The 19,893-nt window shown below is 41.3% G+C and overlaps 1 protein-coding gene across 3 annotated transcripts in view; it reads right to left on the bottom strand.

The window, feature by feature from the left end:
- TAB3 (TGF-beta activated kinase 1 (MAP3K7) binding protein 3) overlaps positions 1–17,432 on the bottom strand; it is a 29,342-nt gene extending 11,910 nt beyond the window's left edge. For 2 of the 3 annotated variants that reach the window (XM_084843972.1, XM_084843970.1), the window contains exons 1-3: positions 17,300–17,432; positions 7,983–8,170; positions 5,176–6,634 (exon numbers count right to left, since the gene is read on the bottom strand). In XM_084843972.1, coding sequence (XP_084700098.1) covers positions 5,176–6,634; positions 7,983–8,084 — 1,561 coding nt within the window. In that variant the 5' untranslated portion in view covers positions 8,085–8,170; positions 17,300–17,432. Of the gene's footprint in view, positions 1–5,175; positions 6,635–7,982; positions 8,171–8,361; positions 8,750–17,299 lie in introns of those variants that run through there. The other variant, XM_084843971.1, reaches the window with a different exon arrangement.
- Between the last annotated feature and the right edge of the window lie 2,461 nt (positions 17,433–19,893).

The following is a 19,893-nucleotide window of genomic DNA, read 5'->3' as shown; positions in this document are numbered from 1 at the left end:
AATGATCTCAGTACGAATCCAAGGCAAACCATTCAGCATCACAGTAATTCAAGTCTATGCCCCAACCACTGAGGCTGAAGAAGCTGAGGTTGATCGGTTCTATGAAGACCTACAACACCTTCTAGAACTAACACCAAAAAAAGATGTCCTCTTCATCATAGGGGATTGGAATGCTAAAGTAGGAAGTCAAGAAATCACCGGGATAACAGGCAGGCATGGCCTTGGTGTACAAAATGTAACAGGACAAAGGCTAATAGAGTTTTGCGAAGAGAACACGCTGATCATAGCAAACACTCTTTTCCAACAGCACAAGAGGCAACTCTACACATGGACATCACCAGATGGTCAATATCGAAATCAGATTGATTGTGTCCTTTGCAGCCAAAGATGGAGAAGCTCTATACAGTCAGTAAAAACAAGACCTGGAGCTGACTGTGGCTCAGATCATGAGCTTCTTATTGCAAAATTTCAGCTTAAATTGAAGAACGTCGGGAAAACCACTAAACCATTCAGGTATGACCTAAATCATATCCCTTATGAATATACAGTGGAGGTGATGAATAGATTTCAGGGATTAGACCTGATAGACAGAGTGCCTGAGGAACTATGGACGGAGGTCTGTAACATTGTTCTGGAGGCAGCAACTCAATCCATCCCAAAGAAAAAGAAATGCAAGAAAGCAAAGTGGCTGTCTGATGAGGCTTTACGAGTAGCTGAGGAAAGAAGGAAAGAAGGGAAGCGAAAAGCAAGGGAGAAAGGGGAAGATATACCCAACTGAATGCAGAGTTCCAGAGAATAGCAAGGAGAGACAAGAAGGCCTTCTTAAATGAACAAAGAAATTGAGGAAAACAACAGAATGGACTAGAGATCTCTTCAAGACTAGAAAGACTAGAGATCTCTTCAAGAAAATCGGAGATCTCAAAGGACCGTTTTGTGCAAAGACGGGCATGATAAAGGACAAAGAAGGCAGGGACCTAACAGAAGCAGATGAGAAAAGGTGGAAAGAATACACAGAAGAACTATACAGGAAAGATCTGAATGTCCCTGATAGCCATGACAGTGTGGTCACTGAACTTGAGCTGGACATCCTAGAGAGTGAAGTCAAGTGGGCCTTAGGAAGCATTACTAACAACAAAGCTAGCGGAGAGGACAGTATTCCAGCTGAGCTATTTAAAATCCTAAAAGACGATGCTGTTAAAGTGTTGCACTCAATATGCCAACACATTTGGAACACTCAACAGTGGCCACAAGACTGGAAAAGGTCAGTTTATTCCAGTTCCAAAGAAGGGAAATGCCAAAGAATGTTCAAACTACCATACAATTGCTCTCATTTCACATGCCAGCAAGGTGATGCTCAAAATCCTACATGCTACGCTTCAGCAGTATGTGAACCGAGAACTACCGGAAGTACAAGCTGGGTTTCAAAGAGGCAGAGGAACTAGAGATCAAATCGCCAACATTCGCTGGATCATGGAGAAAGCAAGAGAATTCCAGAAAAACGTCTATTTCTGCTTCATTGACTACGCTAAAACCTTTGATTGTGTGGATCACAACAAACTGTGGCAAATTCTTAAAGAGATGGGAGTACCAGACCACCTTACCTGTCTCCTGAGAAACCTGTACAAGGGTCAAGAAGCAACAGTAAGAAGTGGACATGGAACCGCCGATTGGTTTAAAACTGGGAAAGGAGTACGACAAGTCTGTATATTGTCGCCCTGCTTATTTAACTTATATGCAGAGTACATCATGAGAAACGCAAGGTTGGATGAATCACAGGTCAGAATTAAGACTGCCGGGAGAATTATCAACAACCTCCGATACGCAGATGATACCACCCTAATGGCAGAAAGCGAAGAGGATCTAAAGAGCCTCTTGTTGAGGGTGAAAATGGAGAGTGCAAAAGCTGGTCTGAAACTCAACATTAAAAAAACGAAGATCATGGCATCTGGCCCCATCACTTCCTGGCATATAGAAGGGGAAGAAATGGAAGCAGTGACAGATTTCATTTTCTTGGGCTCCAAGATTACCGCAGACGGTGACTGTAGCCATGAAATTAAAAGACGCTTGCTCCTTGGGAGAAAAGCTATGGCAAACCTAGACAGCATAGTAAGAAGCAGAGACATCACCTTGTCGACAAAGGTTCGTATAATCAAAGCTATGGTTTTCCCAGTAGTAATGTATGGCTGTGAGAGCTGGACTATAAGGAAGGCTGAGCACCGAAGAATTGATGCTTTCGAATTGTGGTGCTGGAGAAGACTCTTACGAGTCCCCTGGACTGCAAAGAGGTCAAATCAGACAATCCTAAAGGAAATCAACCCTGAGTGCTCATTGGAAGGACAGATACTGAAGCTGAAGCTCAAATATTTTGGCCACCTAATGCAAAGAGAAAACTCCCTGGAAAAGACCCTGATGCTGGGAAAGACTGAAGGCAAAAGGAGAAGGGGACGGCAGAGGATGAGATGGCTAGATAGCATCACGGATGCAATGAATATGAACTTGAGCACGCTCCAGGAGAGAGCGCAGGACAGGAAGGCCTGGCGTGCTATGGTCCATAAGGTCACGAAGAGTCGGACATGACTGAACGACTGAACAACAACAACAACAGTATTCAGCAAGTTAGTTCAAGACTTAGTTCAACTTGGGTCTCATTTAGCTCAATGGGAGCCAAGTTCACCTAATGTAGTCTGGATCTCAGTCAGTGTCTTGCTGTCCAGACTTTCCTATAGTTGAAGACAATACATCAGCACTCCTAGCTCCTCTTGCTTGTTACAGAAGACATACAAATTCTAATTTATAATGAGCCCCACCAGTGGGTCCATCTATCCAAGGATATTCAATATGCCAGGCAGCAACTCCTTAGAAGCTCAAGCAAAAATCTCTTGCTGCTGTACAACCTGAGGCCAATAAAGATTTAAGAAGTGGGGTAAAAAAAAAATTAAGAACACTTACATTTTCACAGTCTTAGCAGATTGACTACAGAATCAACTATGTCACATTTTGTTAAAAAAAAAATTAACTTGGCCTATTGCTACCAAAACTAAATAGGTGTCAATCTAATCCAGTACTGAAGCTACTACCAGTTCCTGAAGGATCACTTCTTCCGATATGTACAAACCCAGAACTTTCAATCAACTTTGAAGGCCCCTCTCCAGTTACCCTGCTCCCAGGGGACGTGGGGTGGATTATACCACTCGTCCCCTGGAAGGGCCTTCTCAGTAGTGGCACTCTGGCTATGGAATGCCCTCCCCAAAGGGGCTCGGCTTGCACTTTCTTTATCATATTTTCAGAGCCTTATTGTTTTCCCAAGTCTTTTAAAGCTGTTGAAACTTAACATTTGCTTTAGTTTTTATTATTTTATTCTCTTAGTTTTTATGCTACATCATATCTTATTGTCACTTTGTTATTTATCTTTAACCTGTTTAAGTCTTTAACTGCCCTGAGAACTTTATTAATAAAAATGTTGAAAATAAAAATATAATTTTTTGTCTGGTTTGTCTGACAGAAGCTCTCCAGGATCACAGACAGAGGTCTTTTACATCACTGGTTTCCTGACCCTTTTAACTGGAGATGTCAGGGACTGAACCGGGCCCTTCTGTATAGACCTCAGGGAGCTGCCACCCAACTACTGAGGTAGAATCCTGATTTCTAGTCTAAATTTATTTACAGCACATATCCATTTGTCTCCTTCCTGTTTGCTAGGTAACAAACATTACAATGAACAAATCCTTCCTATGCAGCCTGGGGAAAAGTAGATTATCAGACAGTTACAAGTGTTAAATAGGTTTATTATTGTCAGGGTTGAGCCCAGGCCCCTTGAGATTTCTGAAGACTGCAATTCTGAATCAGAGCTGAAACAGCTAGATCAGAGAACAGGGGAGGAACCTCCCCCAGAGCCCTCAGGTGTTGGGAGTGAATCGTCCAAAGGCCTTGACAAACAGATGGCCAAGGACAAGTCGCTGCCTCCCCACCCCACCGTGAGAACCCAAGTTTCCGAGGAAGAGAGGTGCGACTTGAGAGACACCAAAGCATGTCACAAGTCAAAGTGGGTGGAGTTAGGGACAGGGCTAAGATGCTCTGCCAGGATAGCCACTCCTCGAAGCCAGCGTAGAAGGGAGCCATCCTAAGGGAGGGGCATCACCCTTAGGCAGGTTTGACCATCGGTGTTCATATGCAAATTGATGACAACTTCGCTACCCTGCAGATTGTCTTCCCCAATAGAGATCTTAGAAGAGTCGTTTAGAGCCTGGGGCAGTTTGAGAGCTTCCTTGAATCTGCATTGTGGAAAAGCTTGCCTTTAGCATAATAAAGCCATAATAGCTTGAACTACTAGTCTCTATTTTGTTGACTGTGAATGGGGAGGATGATCAAACACAATTATGCATGTTCTGCTCCTCCACAACCCACTTTAATAAAGCAACTATTATGTGCTTGTCCTACAGTATCCAACTCCTCAGAAGATGCATTCTGGTGTACATGAAGAACACACAAGAAACAAGTAACAGTAAACCACACACATTAAAAAAATTATTTAACCTCAGATTATTTCCTTTTCTTCCATCTGAAAGTTAATTTTGAGAGTCCACAGTAATTTGTGGTGACAAAGCCTCAGCAGCATGCAATGCTACAGCAAATAATTCTTACTAGCCTGTCTGTAGGCCACTGCAAGAACTTTACTACATATGACATATGTAGGGCTGTGTTAGCTCTATAATGCCAGATGTTACTTCAGTGTGGCATTCAGTCAAGTCATCAGTGCTATCCAGTCCCACACCCCGTCCATTTCTGTAGCATTATGTGATGCATTGTATGTCAGCAGCAGCTACCTTCTGCAATAACCACCACACCGTATCAACGCAATATATTTATGACATCAGAGTGGTGCAACATCATGCCACATTACACTGACACAGCAATCATTAAGCACTGACACCTTCTTTGCTGCTGCAGAAACCAAAATGAGTAAACTGCAGAAGTATATGCTTCTTCAATCTTCTCTCTCATGGGACAAGATGATATGCATTTGTTATTAACCAATCCATACTAAAAAAAACTATGATATTTCACGTTGGCTTTTGAATTTGGGAGATCATTAGTAGTTTAGGGACACAAGCTAAAGAAATGGTATTTTTAAAAAGTATTTGAACTGCGTGCTTCAGTAATTCTCAGTAAGTTTACCTTGAGTATAAGCATAGTCATCCGATCCAGAACTGGAACTCCTCTGGTACTTATGGCTTCCTCTTTCACCTCCAGATCCTGGTACAACTGAAATGGGCTGGATAGGTTCTGGTGCTGCAGAACGCTCTTCTTGGTCCACTAAATTTAAAAGGTTCTCAGCTGGTGCTCGGCCTACTGTGATTTTAAAAACTGCTGGATTTGGCTGAGATACCATTACCCGGGGGGACTGTGTAAGTACACCTGTAGGTCCAGCTGGTTGCGTGTATGTTATATATACAGGATTAACACTATAAGGAGGTTTGGGCTGACCTGACATACTTCTGGAAGGAGAACTTGAAGGAGGAGTAGCAGGTGCATACAATGGGTGCTGGTTCCGCTGGGATGGTTGGTTACTTATAGGCGAAGGGCTCCTATTAATTGCAGTCCCTGGTCTTTGTGGTGGCTCAACGGTAATTTCTATCTTGTTCATGGAGCCTTTAGATAAGGTAGATCCACCATATGGGAGATAAGCTACTGAGTGTCCACCTGGTTTTTGATACGTCTGGGGCGTTTGTTGATAAGGATGGGGTAGAACAGTTGAAGGACTAGGAGGCATAAAAACATGGGAACTTTGATGTCCTAACTGAGTAGGCTGAACTTGATGCTGAGGTGAGCCAAAAGGAGAAGGACACTGAGAAGCAGGTGGTGATCGAAAAGGTGACTGAGGAATCTGGGGCTGTTTGGGAGAATACTGAGAAGGTTGATAGTTTTGTTGATGTGGATAGACAGGTAATGGATGTGGACTGTAATGTGGAACTGGACCTTGTGGCGATGAATGCCACTGTGTATTTTGAGTAGGAGTCTGTCGTCCTGAAGAACCTTGAGATGTCTGCCTAATGTAGAGAGAGCCAGGATTCCCATAAGGACTGCTTGGAATCGGAGGAAGAATTTGTAAAGCTCTGGGCACAGTCTGTCCAGAAGGGAGGTTTTGCGACACTGTAACAGTTATAGGATTTGTGCTGTACCGAGGTATGTGCATATATGGAGGAGGAGGAGGAGGACCTTGCATAGCAGATGTATTCATTCCAGGTTGTATGGAAGAAGGTTGCTGAGGTGGTTGCGGAGGGGGAGTAGCTGCATTTCTATTCTGGTCATTCATAAAAAATGGATTGTAGTTGGGAGAAGCTGCCACAACAGCTGGAGCAGAATGTGGTTCTTGAACTAAGCATATGAGCTGTTTACCTGCTGTGCGTTGTGGATCAATATGTCCATCACTTGAACTATGTACCAGTGTACGACCACCATTAAGTTGAGCTCCATCCCCTCCATGATAGCTGGCATGAGGATGGATACCCAGGTTAATATGCAGAAGGCGATTCCTGTTCAGTCGGGGATCATCTGGGCTGTGGTACTCCATATACAGGTACTTGTTACTCTCTTGTGCAAGAACTCGACAACAAGCATCGAGGTTGTTGTTGTTCTAATAAGAATTAGCACATGTTAAGTGTTATAAAGTAAATGAGTTTGACAAACTATACTATAATTCCATATTCATACATGTCAATCATAAAAAAGCCTACCTCGAACAAGTCTTCGGTATTATATTTCAGGCAGAGCTGTTACCCAACTTAAAGTCTTGGTTGAATAATCATATGATTTTTACTCTAATAAATTTACGTATGAATAAAACAAGGGTCTTTAAGAAAAAGAGCACCCTTTTGAGATGAAGAACATTTCATAGGTATTTGTCTTTTTTTGCATGTATGCAACAGCATCAAGCTTAACACCTTATTGTGATCCATTGTAAATCTTTTTTTTTTTTTTTTTCCAGAGCAATGCCCCTGAGCATCCATTGCCTCAGAGACTCATGGAAATTGTAGTTTCCAATACTTCCAGTATACTAAATTGGGCGAGACATTATTAGAAATTATCATTCTCAAGTAATCCAGTGGCAGGAGCATCTAGTTCTTAAGGTTCAGGCTCACACACCTACCATCACCACAGCATTTCCTTTTTTACTTGCACTATATTTGTTATTCCTATTATTATCTTCCCTATTTGGGAGAGAGGGATCAAAATATGTATTTGAATTTGTGTTTTGATGTACAGTTTCTTCAGTCTTCTCAAATTTCTGACCCGACTCTTGGAATTAGTGATGTATTTGGGGAAACTCTTTACCTTCTACTCTGTATTAAGCAATGTTTAACTATAAATAGTATAAAAGCTGATAAGTGACTGAGAAAATAGGAATTACAGTATTTCTACTCTCCTTGATTAGAAATGTATTTCTTCCCCCTCTTATTGGAACTTTGACAGCTACTAGAGAATTTCACTTTAGTAGCTTAACAAGGAGGTAAAACCTGTTTTAATTCAAACATTATCCCTTCCCTCCACAACTCATTGACAGACATCTATACAATTGCCAAGCAATATTTTCACAGTGGTATTTCATTAATGTTAGCATATCTTTAGGAAACAGTTATTACTTTTTCACTAGTAAAATCAACACCACTAGCACCATTTTAGTCTGGTTAAAAATCCCAGTGCAGCTAAACAGGACAGGCACAACCCATACTAGCAGAATTGATTTTATGTGTGAAAAGGTAATAACTTTTTCCTAAAGATGTGGCAATGTAAAATGAAGTACTGCTGTGAAACATTTGGAATAAACAGTTTAGAATAAATTAGTTTTCATTCCCCCACCACAAGGAGAGGACTTTTATCCTTCAGAAACAAAAAGGATAAAGTAATGCTTGGATCCTACTAGCTTGTCACATTGGAGTCTAAAAAGTAAAAAAATAATGATTGTTGAATCTCTGAAAACTTACCTGTAGCATGCACTGAGACACCACACCTTCTGGAATCTCAGGGAAGTGTTGCCGAAGGTCATGGAGTACCTGCATGTCAAGTTGCTGGTTGCCCTGCGCCATGCCAGACTGATGTTAGTCTCAAGATTCTCAGGAAACAGCAATCAAGCTTCCCAGTGGTTATGATCTTCTGATGCTTCCAGCATCTTCTATAAATACATAGTAAAATGAAGAAAACTTTTAGGAAGAAAATTAGAAAACCACATACATTGCACACATATATATGCCAATATCCCAATTTTATATTTCATAAGTACCTTCCCCGCTTTGCTCAATGCTATACTGAAACATATAAGAGGACATAAGGAATAAATTACAACTCATATTCTAAGTACCATACCTGAAAGGGAAAGAACTTTCTCTTTCCATCCTTGAAAAAAATCTTCAAGCAAATCAGACAAGAGCTCTCCCTTGAAAAATATACCAGCTCTGTCTTATACTTCTAGCAAGAGAGCTTTGGGAAAGCACATCACCACAATCCTCACCATAAGATTCCCCCTCTATTCAAGAGACAAGGGAGAGAGAGGCATGCAGTAAATCACACTCCTAACATGCTCCAAAACCAACAGGAATGGCAACTTCTATTTTCCTGATTTACTTGCACAGAAAAATAGTGATGGTACCATAGGATCTGTTTGTAGAGACACTAATGGGATAATTTTATATTAAGGAATTTATCTTCTTTGCGTGGCTTTTGAAAGGGCTGTAAAACCTTCCCTTTTCATCTTGCTTCTGGGACTTCCCCGTAGAGGGATGCTTCTGAAAGACTTAAAACATTGTATATTTCATTTTTATCTCATTTTTATTTAATTTTCTTTCTCTACAGTTGAAAGGTGCTTTGAACATGTTAGAAACAGTATATGCCATTTTAAAATATATTGACTTCCTGCCAGTTTGCAAATGATCCACATGACCTGTACCACGCTGAAGGCCAAATGCAGATTGTTATCCACCAATGAACAGTCAAGCTATACTGGACAACCAAATCAGAATAAACTGCTAGTATAATCAGTATGTTGCTATCTATATGGTGTCAGGAGTGGTAATCTCACAGCACACCATTCCTGATTTAACAATGACTAGGTGTACCTTGAACACCGATGGCTGAGACTGAACAAAAAAGTCAAGCTTGTAGGTATTGTTGTAGGTATCAACATTTTGTAATGCTTGGTGGTTGTGTACTTTCAGTACTGAGGTCCATCACTAATTTCCTTTTCACCATATAACACTCTCATGTATTTATTAGCAATAGCACATATTTGGTGATGCTTATCTTTTTGTTGAGTCCTCTTGCTGTAATGTGTATTAACCCTCCAAATAGCATGGAGGAAAGGAATCAGATTCCTCCTCTCAATGGACATTTTGTTTTTTGTTAGTCATGGTGGTGAAAGGTGTGGATTATGTTTCCTACTGCGTTTTACACCTACTAGCAAAGTGGTTTTAAGTTTCTGTGCACCATGCAAGATGGGAGAGGACAGCTCATCCACAGAAAGAGGACAGGACATGCACTAACAACATCACTACTTTTTCCCTCATACCATGACTCTTCTCTACTACTTTCCAAGTGGCAACCATACTGCTCAGGTTCTTTACACTAAAATTTTAGAACTACAGGTGTGTTCGCACAATAGTGTAACTAACACTGTGTTGTATTTCACTATTACATTTTGGGGGGTCAACTGACCAGTCAAATACTGTCAAATAATGGTCAAGATTTTTAAAGCACGAATTTCATTAAACAACAAAAGTGATAGGTCTTACACTTAACGCCAATTTGAAAAACAAATTTCACAGTAATCATTAACCATCAAGTTTACTTTTCTACATACTGCAAAGCATTATTATAAAACTTAACTAAATTAGGTAAGGTTCCTATCCTATCAGTGAGAGATTCATTGAACAATTCTCTGCTCTGGCTTTTATCCTGGAACACAAGGGTCAGATTACAGATCTTAAAAAATGAAAATTAAACAGAAACAGCATTTAAAAATAACAACACTCCATTTGTTAAAAACAGCTGTGCTATGCTGGCAATTCTTCAAGCATCGTCAGCTTCAAATAATTTTTCACCTCTACTTGCATGATCATTTTTGCTTTCAGGTTGTATGCCCTGACTACTGCAGGGCTAGGGGGCACCATAGTGAAATAAAAAAGATAAGCTGTCACCCACACAGTGGCTTTCTTGGCTTCATGGAATATTTGACCATAGTCAAATAACTGATGATCAATTGACTGGCATACAAACGCTAGCTGCACTAGTACAGTTGCACTGACATTTATGCATGTTGCTATATTCCATGTCTTCAAGGTTAAGTTTGAAGAACAATTTGTTTGATCAACTGTAGAATAGGACAATGAAACCTAGACTTACATACTATAGATAATATATGTAATATAATAATTAATATATAATCATAAACATCTTTATAACGTTTCGTTTTCATTTGGTTCACACAAACTCCACTTTTAACTGTCTATACAATATTCTCTCCAACTATGAAAAGTACAGTTTTCCTACAGTACAACCATACTTTTGGAAAGATCTCCAAATTACTTACCAGTATTATCGCTAATTACAGGTATGTGATAAATTACACAAACACAGAGCATTAAGATTATATTGCACTGAGTTTACTTGCAACTCAACTATTAATAGCGTGAAGGCATAATCCCTATATTGAAAGAACTACACTGATTCGCACTTGCCAGATGCCTGTCAAAGTGATCATGTTAACCTTAAAAGCCTTTAACAGCTTGGATCATACTCAACCACACCCACACACAGTGACCTACACCTTGAACACTCATGATTCTAAGGGTCACCTCGCACATTATAGCAAGGGTAGGCAATGTGACGCTATCCAGATGTTTTGGACTATAAGTCCCATAATCCCTGACCACTGGCCATGCTAACTGGGGCTTATGTGAGTTGTAGTCCAACATCTGGTTATCATCATGTTGCCTACCCCGCACTACAGGACACATGAGTTCCCATGAGCCAATTACATGTCTTTGCAGCAAGTACAACACATGGAGGTACAACATATAACTAAAAACATGCTTAAACATGAAGCTTGGCCAATCATGTTTCCCGATGCATTTCCAAATATGCATCTTCCCCACCACACATTATAATAAGCAGCAAGGAGACATGCGGTTGAGAAACTTTACTGCAACACTATTTATGGGCACAACCACAGCTGCACTGTGGTATGACACATGGTTCAACCACTTCTAGCTATGGAGGGACACACATCACAACCCTTACAATTGACAGTCCAGTCAACAGAGAAAGAAAATCTTTGTAGGTATGAAAACTCCACTGGAGCCTTCAGCAGGCCATAATTCCAATTGGCATTCCAATGTAGATCAATACCTTGAGGGCAACCACTAAGTGAGTAGCATAGCAGTTGCCCTCAAACATTGGCTGCATATTACTGAAGATGCTCCTACATTCTTTGTGTGAGTTTGGGGGCGGGGCAAAATCATTTAAGGATCTAGCCTAGATAAATTCCAGTTTTAATAGGTCATTTGCTGAAAAAGAGAAATGCTATATTTGTGCAATTCAAATAAAAGATACCACATGTTCCTCTGTAACATTAGAACTGTGCTTCTTTTCAGACAATTATATGCACCATATCCATTTCTCACTGACACACACTTGATCTCTCAATCAAGCAATTTTCTGAGTATTAAAAAGATACATGGTTTCCAAAATCAAGAAGGAATTGTTAGTATAGCCTTAAAACGGCTTTTGTTTTAAGCATGGAATTTTTCAGGCAAGATTATAATTAGGATCTTGTTACTGGAGAACCCTCACAAGTACATCTGCTTCCGCAGTATGCAAAAAACATACACACCATTAGTCTTCTACAAATATAAAACACATGGGGATACAAATGCACAAAAATCAACTTCCTATAAGGTCACAAAGAAACTAAACATTAATTGCTTTCCTACTTATTTGTGAATGCTGAATTATGATCCAGAAAACCATTAAGAAGGATACAACTGATATGCAGAAGCAATTCAGATATTGCATTTCCAATTAAGATCACTTCTAACAACAATCCCACAATGTAAATCGAAAAATATAATTGTGTCAATTGGTCCTTACAGGCCATCATAAAAGCAGGACAACAATGTAGATACAGGGACTAGCAATCATTCCATAGGGTCCAGAGTGCTGGTGCCATGTTCCCCATAATATTACACTAATGTGACTAAAGACAGCATTTTGCAACAAAACCATAAGAGCCAGACTCCCTTCTTTTGGCATGTCTAATTCTTGTAGGCACAGTGCTGCCTTGCTTCTAAGCGGCACATCACAAAATTGGACACTTGGCATGCAAAGAGGAACACAAGGATCCACATTGGGATCTTTTTCAGCTGAAGAGCAGGGTAAAGTCTTCAGACTTGGCTGTGGCACAGGCAATTCAGATTCCAGTTCCCCAAGCTAGTTTTAGGTCCAATGGGATTTGAAGACTTCTTCAGCATGAAATATCATTTTGGAAATATGTAAAATATTGACACCTCATAGTCAAATATTGTGCTGCAAAGGATTTTTCATATTTTAGCTGTATTTCATTAAGAGAATTCACATATGATTTTCATGGATGCCAGACTACAGCGGACATATATTGCTTTCACTCTATGTGTTGTTGTTGTTGTTATTATTATTATTATTCTGAAACTGTTATTTGCAAATACTGCAATATTGAATCAATCCACCAAAAGTCTTGTTATAATAAACATAATTACGCTGGACTCAGGGATGGAATTCCAACTCAAGATGGTTGGCCCCCTCTGAGGATATGAGGCCACCGCTATCAACCTACCATAATCCAGACCAGTTCCATGTGTCATAAGAACTAGAAACATGCCAGAGCCAATAACACAACCACAAAATCTCATCCACAGATTACACAATAAGTCAGAAAACATATATAATATATGTAGCATATTAACTCAGTTCCCATGAAATGTAATGTGTGGTTTGTTGTTGGGTTAACTGCTGGGTTGTTTAGCCCCTAACCTCTGGGTTGCACATCTCGCTCACAACCTATGACTCTGCCAATTGTAAATTGTTGATTAAAAGCAGATGTGAGAGTGCGCAGGAGGCAGCACACTCGCTGACTCCTGCTTGTGGATAGCAAATCATGGGGTAATTAAGCCACAATTTGCCATTACATCCAAATCACCTCACAGTCAAAGAATGAAGCATTTGTAGAGCATGCTAGTAAAATTTAATTTTCTAAATATTTCTACTGTTTTCTGTTAACCTAACAAAAGTAAATAGTTAAATGGTGAGGCACAAAGATAATAATAACTCGGTAGGTTGGGGTAACCCTTTATATAGGGTGCCTGGGCCCACCCTGACATACACCCATTTGGACTTTAGTTCTGGCATTATTTGTCAGATTTTCAGACATGGGTGCACTTGCACAAGCAACCATTCCGTGTACAATTAAAGCATCACATAATCCCTCACTTTGGGATCATCTGAATTCTGCATTTTATAATTGGGAGAAGGGGAGTCCCAGAAGAGAATATTAAGGGCTTGGAAAAATGACAGGGCAAAACTCATTCCCATCTCGTCATTAAGAATGAGAGCAGATACAGGCAAATTGGAGAATAAGAGGAGAAAGCTTCCTACACAGATATAACCATTATTAATAATTATATCTGAATAACCCAAGGGTGAGCAACTTCTAGGCCAAAACATGTGCAAGGCCACAACTATCACCATGCCTCACCATTGGCTATGCTGGACAGGGCTGATGGTAGCTGTAGGCCAAAATGTCCAGAAGGCCACAAGTTTCTCAACTCTGATCTAAACCATGGATAAGGATTGGCTGCAAGCCAGGATGTGAAGCCATAATCTGAAGTGATTTTGCAAGGTGACAAGCAAATCCCACAATCTCCCTGTACCTATCTTCAAGAGGGAAAGCTTAGATTGGTAAGCTACAGTTTTGTTTCACTATAGGCCCAGTTTGGCCATGGATTATGATTCTGGCTCGCTGGGGGAGAAACAAACCAGAGTTCTCAATTTGCACATAACAATAAACAAACCATGGACAGATGGCCTATGTTTTGTTTAGCTGTTCCTGCTTGCAGCAGGAGCAATTAGGCAGCATGTCCAATCACGCTGCTCACAATCGATATGCCAAGGTTCCCCTGGAACCCTATCTTATAGTTACATCTGAACTGGACCTATATGTTTGGGATCTTAACTACTGACTAAGGTAATATACCATGGTAAGTGCTAATCATAAATATATGTAGTGCAATGTCTGTGCTAACCCCAAGTATTCTATATGACCCAGGACACTGGAACATCATGACAAGATCATCTCATTTGGCCAGCATGACTGCCCTTGCTTGTCTCTGTCACCAGGGACAGAAGTTAGAATGGGATCTGCCCTTACCATTCATCCCCCAATCTTCATCTGGCTGTCCCCTGCTTCTTAAAGAATATAAGTCCCACATGTTACATGCTTCTTGTCCCTGAACTATTCACTAGAAGGCAGCTTCTCAAGAATAAAGTACAGCAATTTAAGATGGATCAAGATGTATTCTAATGCTTCTAATACAAAGGAGCCATAGTAGAAAATTAGAAAGTAACCTAGAAAAAGCATGCTTATGAACAGCTGGGTAGAGAGATTGTTAGGCTTCTCTGCTTGCCAGACACTGATGAAAACGAAAAAGGTCACACAAGACATAGGGCTAAAGATATAATGGTTTGTGCGGAAAAACTTTAGTTAAAAGCTTACTCAGTTTAATGAAGGCTACATCCCATTATTTACTGTCATCTTTTGTGTGTCCCAGGAAGATGCAAAGCTTCCACTTCAATTCTCGCATCAGAAAATGCACAGATGGCATCAGAGGCCCATCAAAGCCCATCAAAATATAGAAGTTAACTGCAGCTTGTGCTACATTTCCAATACCATCATCAGTACTGATCTCTATTGCAATGTATGTTGTCTAACTGCACTAAGAACTAAATTTTGTGGCTCATTAATTTGGTACCACAGCATCAATTATATATTATGCATATATGCATAAAGCCTAAAGTAAAGCTATCAGCATGCGAGATAGAAATATATATATGTGCACACACACACAGACTCACACAAAATTATATATTTGCATAATCTGCCACAGCACTGGCTAAATATTAGCCTACTTATGGTCCCATGCTGAGTCAGCCCATCAAACCTAGCACCATCACTGAAAGCAGCCAAGAAGCACACAAGCAGTTTGAGATAGTGGCAGTCTTCATTTTGTTGTTTGTCCCCAACAGCTGAAATTTGAGGCAAGCTGTTTCTGAACATGAAGGGCCCATGTTCAGCTATTGCAGCTAATAGCCATTGACAGACCTATTGAATTTACACAATTCTTTTCAAAGGCATCTGTTCTTTGTAACTGTTGAGTTATTATTTTATTTTCTTTTTTTAATGTACATGTGGTGGGGACTAATGATCTCTCTCCTCCAGATAGTGCTTTTGTTTTGAGGAAATAACATTTTCCTATTTATTTATTTAGGCTTTCCGCCAAGGAAATAGCAATCAAAGTGGCTAAAATGGCGCTCAAGACGGCCTACCACTTAATACACCGTCAATGGGAAAATGCAGGTTTTCCCACTCAGCTAGTTCTGTGCAAGTGTTGCTATCATCTACAATACTCTCACATTACAAGCAACAAGTAATATAACTTTTCAGTCCTCCTGCCTACCACATTTTGCAATAGAGGGTTTTTTAAATCATCATTTTACTACTTTACAGGCTGGGCAGTATTCCACTGTATCACTGCAGTGAGAGAGCCCCTTAAACATAATAACGATTCGCCTGTAGCGTATGAGAATTTTTACTGGGTTACCAGGCATGGGAGCATTACAAGTTTTGGTTATCCCGTTCCTGCCACAAATAACTAGCATAGGTATGTATGGGGAGATAGGCCAATTATTTTTGTTGACTTATTTACCAGGTGGCTTTACCAAGAAGTAAAATAAAAATAAGAGGCAAATACCAAGCAGACAATACCCCTTCCTGACACCTGCATTCTGCCACAATGCCCCCATTTCATGTTGATTTGTGGTGAAATACCAATTCCACAGGCAGCAAGTTTACCCTGCTGTCTTTAATTATGGGAGAACAAAATATAACCAAGTAACACTGGATCCAGGCTAGTGCAAATACAGCATTAAAAAATATCTGTGTTTTTTAATCATCTATATAGGCTTTTACTCTGACCTCTTTTGAAAAGATATGCTCTAAATGCACACACATCAAAGTAAAAGTGATCTAAAATTCAGCAAGACAAAGTTTCAATACGTTGCCAAGGCCTTGCTATCAGTCAGATTTTCTATTTCTACAGCTGCCAAAACCAAAGAAGCAGCATCATACTGCAGTCACCGTGCTAGGACATGCCAAAGGAAGAAGCAACTATTGTACATTACAACAGTAACAATACCATAATTGTGGCACTACCCACATCCCAGCTATACAAATACATGCATAGGTGTAGCATATCTAAGCAACCTGGATATGCATCCAAAACAGTCAAAAAGTTTTACATGTAGGCGTAGAGAAAAGGACTCACACCCATCACACCCTTTTTGATGTTTTACCTTGTCTCCAATTTCATAATTCAGAACCAGAGGGAATCAAATCTATTTGCACAAGAATAAAGAAATCCAAGCAAAATAGGTTCAGTGTGTGTGAGTGCACACAAGTGGAAGGGGGGTTGCATCACAACTACTGGCCCTCCACTACAGGCCTCAAGAAATGATTCACCATCACTCCCGAATTTATCCCTCCTTGCTTCAAACCTCATCTTATTCATAAAGCCACCGTACCTTGAAGAACAGCAATCCTGCTAAATTTATAACGTTAACAAAAGTGGGGGAGTATAAAGTTTATCTTTAATCTTGCATTTGTTTATACGGGCGGGTGGGGGGGGTGCGCGCGCGCCAGTCAGGGTAACCTTATTCATATCTTCCACCCCATGAAAGATTTTCATCCACGTCTGTGTCGCCTGTCCACAACAACTGCCCACCCCCCGGCCACTAAACGCCCCTTACAGACCACAAAAAGTCACCACCACCACCCCCCCGCGCCCGCTCTAACCCCAGACGCTCCCCCAGCCGCCTGTGTCCCGTTTAACGGCGTGCACACGCAACCCCCTCCCCCGGCCTGTCACGTTTGGCCAACAACCTTCTCCCTCCCTCCACCCCTCCACAGACGCCCACAGGCACCCCGGGCCCTTCCCCCTCTCACCGCTCGCGGGCGGGGCGGTTCCAGCAAGACCATCTCGCGCTTCCCTCCCACTCGACCCCCAGGCACGGGGGAAGCAGAGGCGGCCAGCCCGCCTCGCTCCGTGGGGGTGGGGCGGGCCCCCCTTCCCGTCTACGCGAGGCGAGGGGGGCGTCTCCGGGTGGTGCCGGCGAGCGCGTGGGGGGGGAGTGGAGGGAAGGGGCGGGCCAGCGCGCTAGACAGGGCCGTAAAGCGCTTCCGGGATCCAGCCTGCACAGCCCGCCCCGTGTCAGGCAGAAGGCCCGCCTGCCTGCCGAAGGCCCAACTGGCTGAAGCGAAAGGAGGAGCCAGGCTAGCTGGGCGCCCGCTACTCCGCCTCCCCACGGAGGGGTTTTGGTTTTGGTAAGATAACCACGAGTTCTGCGCGCGCTTCACTTCCGAGCCGCGATTGACGCTCCGAGGGGCCTCCATGTGCGGGGCAAGAGTGGTAGAAGGACATAGGAATCGGTGTCATAAACGACCAATAACGGTCGACCAAAATTCTCTTTGCAATCCTTTATATGTCTACTCAGAAGTAAGTCCCATTGAGTTCAGTGGGGCGTACTCTCAGGTAAGTGGGTGTAGGATTGCAGCCTAAGCAACCACTTGGAAATTTTGTCATATCAACCGGTATACAAGTATTATTAATACATCAGATTAAATAAATAACGCTGGCAAGGTTACAGAGTCTTTTACTGCACGGCTTCAAGATAATTAGGATAGAAAGGGAGCCTGGGTTTATAAATAACAATAATAACCATGACAGAATGCACCAGGGATAGGCAATCTAGTGCCCTCCAGATGTTTTGGACTACAAATCCCATAAATACAGACAACATGGCCAATGTTAAGGGATCATGGGAGTCGTAGGAAGACATCAGGTTGCCTACCCCTGGAATTAATAACTTTTGTTCCCAGCAAAGATCCTGTGTATTTAAAAAGGTCTCACGACAGGTAGGAATTTAATGAGAGTGATACAATTTTAAGAGGGTAGCCCTGTTAGTCTGTTACAGCAAAAGCAACTAAGGGAGTTGTGGCATCCTAAAGACTAACACCAGTAAAATGGTTCTGTCCTTAACCACTAACACACACAAAAAAATAATATGTCTAAGGAAAATTGTGTGTAAAAAATATGACAAAACGTTAATATAAGTACTGATATTCTACACAAAATGTAAAACAATTAAGAGTTGATCAATATATCACATATGCCTAGTTACAACACTGATTTCCAAATCAAAAGGCTGCGCAAATATTCAGTGCCTATGTCCCAAACGCATTTTGGCCAAACTGGTTCTTTTCAGTGGAAAAAATATAAGCAGCAATTACAGCCCCTACTAAAAAATGTTTTCATGGTGTTAAACTTCCTATATGGAACCTGTTAAACAAAACACACAAATTTAGAGATACCTGGGATAATATACTTTACTCAGTCAGATAAATGTAAAGTAATAAAACATCAATTTACCAGTAATTATTATCTATACAAACATGCATTCAACTACTAGCTGCATGATGAGGATTACAGAGGTTGTATATTTACTGGTAAATTAGTTTTTTATTAGTTTACATTTATCTGATTATTTTAATTTTCCTTAAAGCTATTATGTTTTGTTGCATCTTAAAAGACTAACTTTTTTTTAAAATATAGCATAAGCTTTAGTGAAGTAGAACGGACGATATCAGATGCACGAGGTGTGATCCTCACTTGTCAGGCAGGTATAGATATACATACACACAGGTTGGCGTTACATGGCAGTGGATGGAACAATCATCTTAGCTTTGCTAAGTGATGGGAAATGTTATACCTACCGGTCCCAACGGTTTTTAAATAAAGCACATGAGTTACAAACTCACTCTTGCTGCAGTGGTTTAAAAACATCCACCCCCCCCCCCGGCTGAAAGGATCGTAAGGTTGAAGGGGGTGGGGTGGAGTCAGGGCGCCTGTGCGTTCAGTCTTACAGCAGGCAGAAATCCAACAGGTCTAACCTTCCCAAATCACGCAGGTAGCTTTAAAGGCACAAAAGCTTCCCTCGCCCCCGGATTATATGAATCCTGACAGGAAAAAAGAAAGACCGATTTTATTTTTTCCACGTTTTATGGCAGGAGGCGTAAGGAAACCTCTAGCTAGCTGCCTGCTCTGTTCTTTACATTTATTTCCATATATTCTAACTAAAGTTGCCCTGCATTGTGGGAAACATTCTTAGAAATGCAATCAGGAATCGGAAGTACAGGTCAAAAATCATTAAGGCCCGCGGCCTTGTATCCGGCTGCTCTCCTCCAATATGACACCGCCCAGCTGAGAAAATATCGCGAGATATAATGGAAAAGCTCGAGCAGCTGAGGAACGATTGGGAGGCCGTTTAAAGACTGGCGATGGCCCTGCGACTCAGAGTAGTCCGGCAGAAAGGGACGGCGGGCCTATTCCTGGGTTTTGTCAACGCGGGCTCAATATAGAAGGAAGGGGAACTTGGCATTTCTGGGAATCGTAGTTTCAGATGGACCAAGTTACTAGCGCGTTGCCCGCTATCGAGACTACAATGCCCGTCATCCTTTGCGATACCCGGATGTGAGTGGAT

The sequence above is a fragment of the Heloderma suspectum genome, chromosome 3 (assembly GCF_057233095.1).
Source record: "Heloderma suspectum isolate Gila_16-S chromosome 3, 16-S_ref, whole genome shotgun sequence".
Classification (NCBI taxonomy): Eukaryota; Metazoa; Chordata; class Lepidosauria; order Squamata; family Helodermatidae; genus Heloderma; species Heloderma suspectum.
Note: the sequence above shows the minus strand (reverse complement) of the source record. Positions and strands in the feature narration are given on the sequence as shown.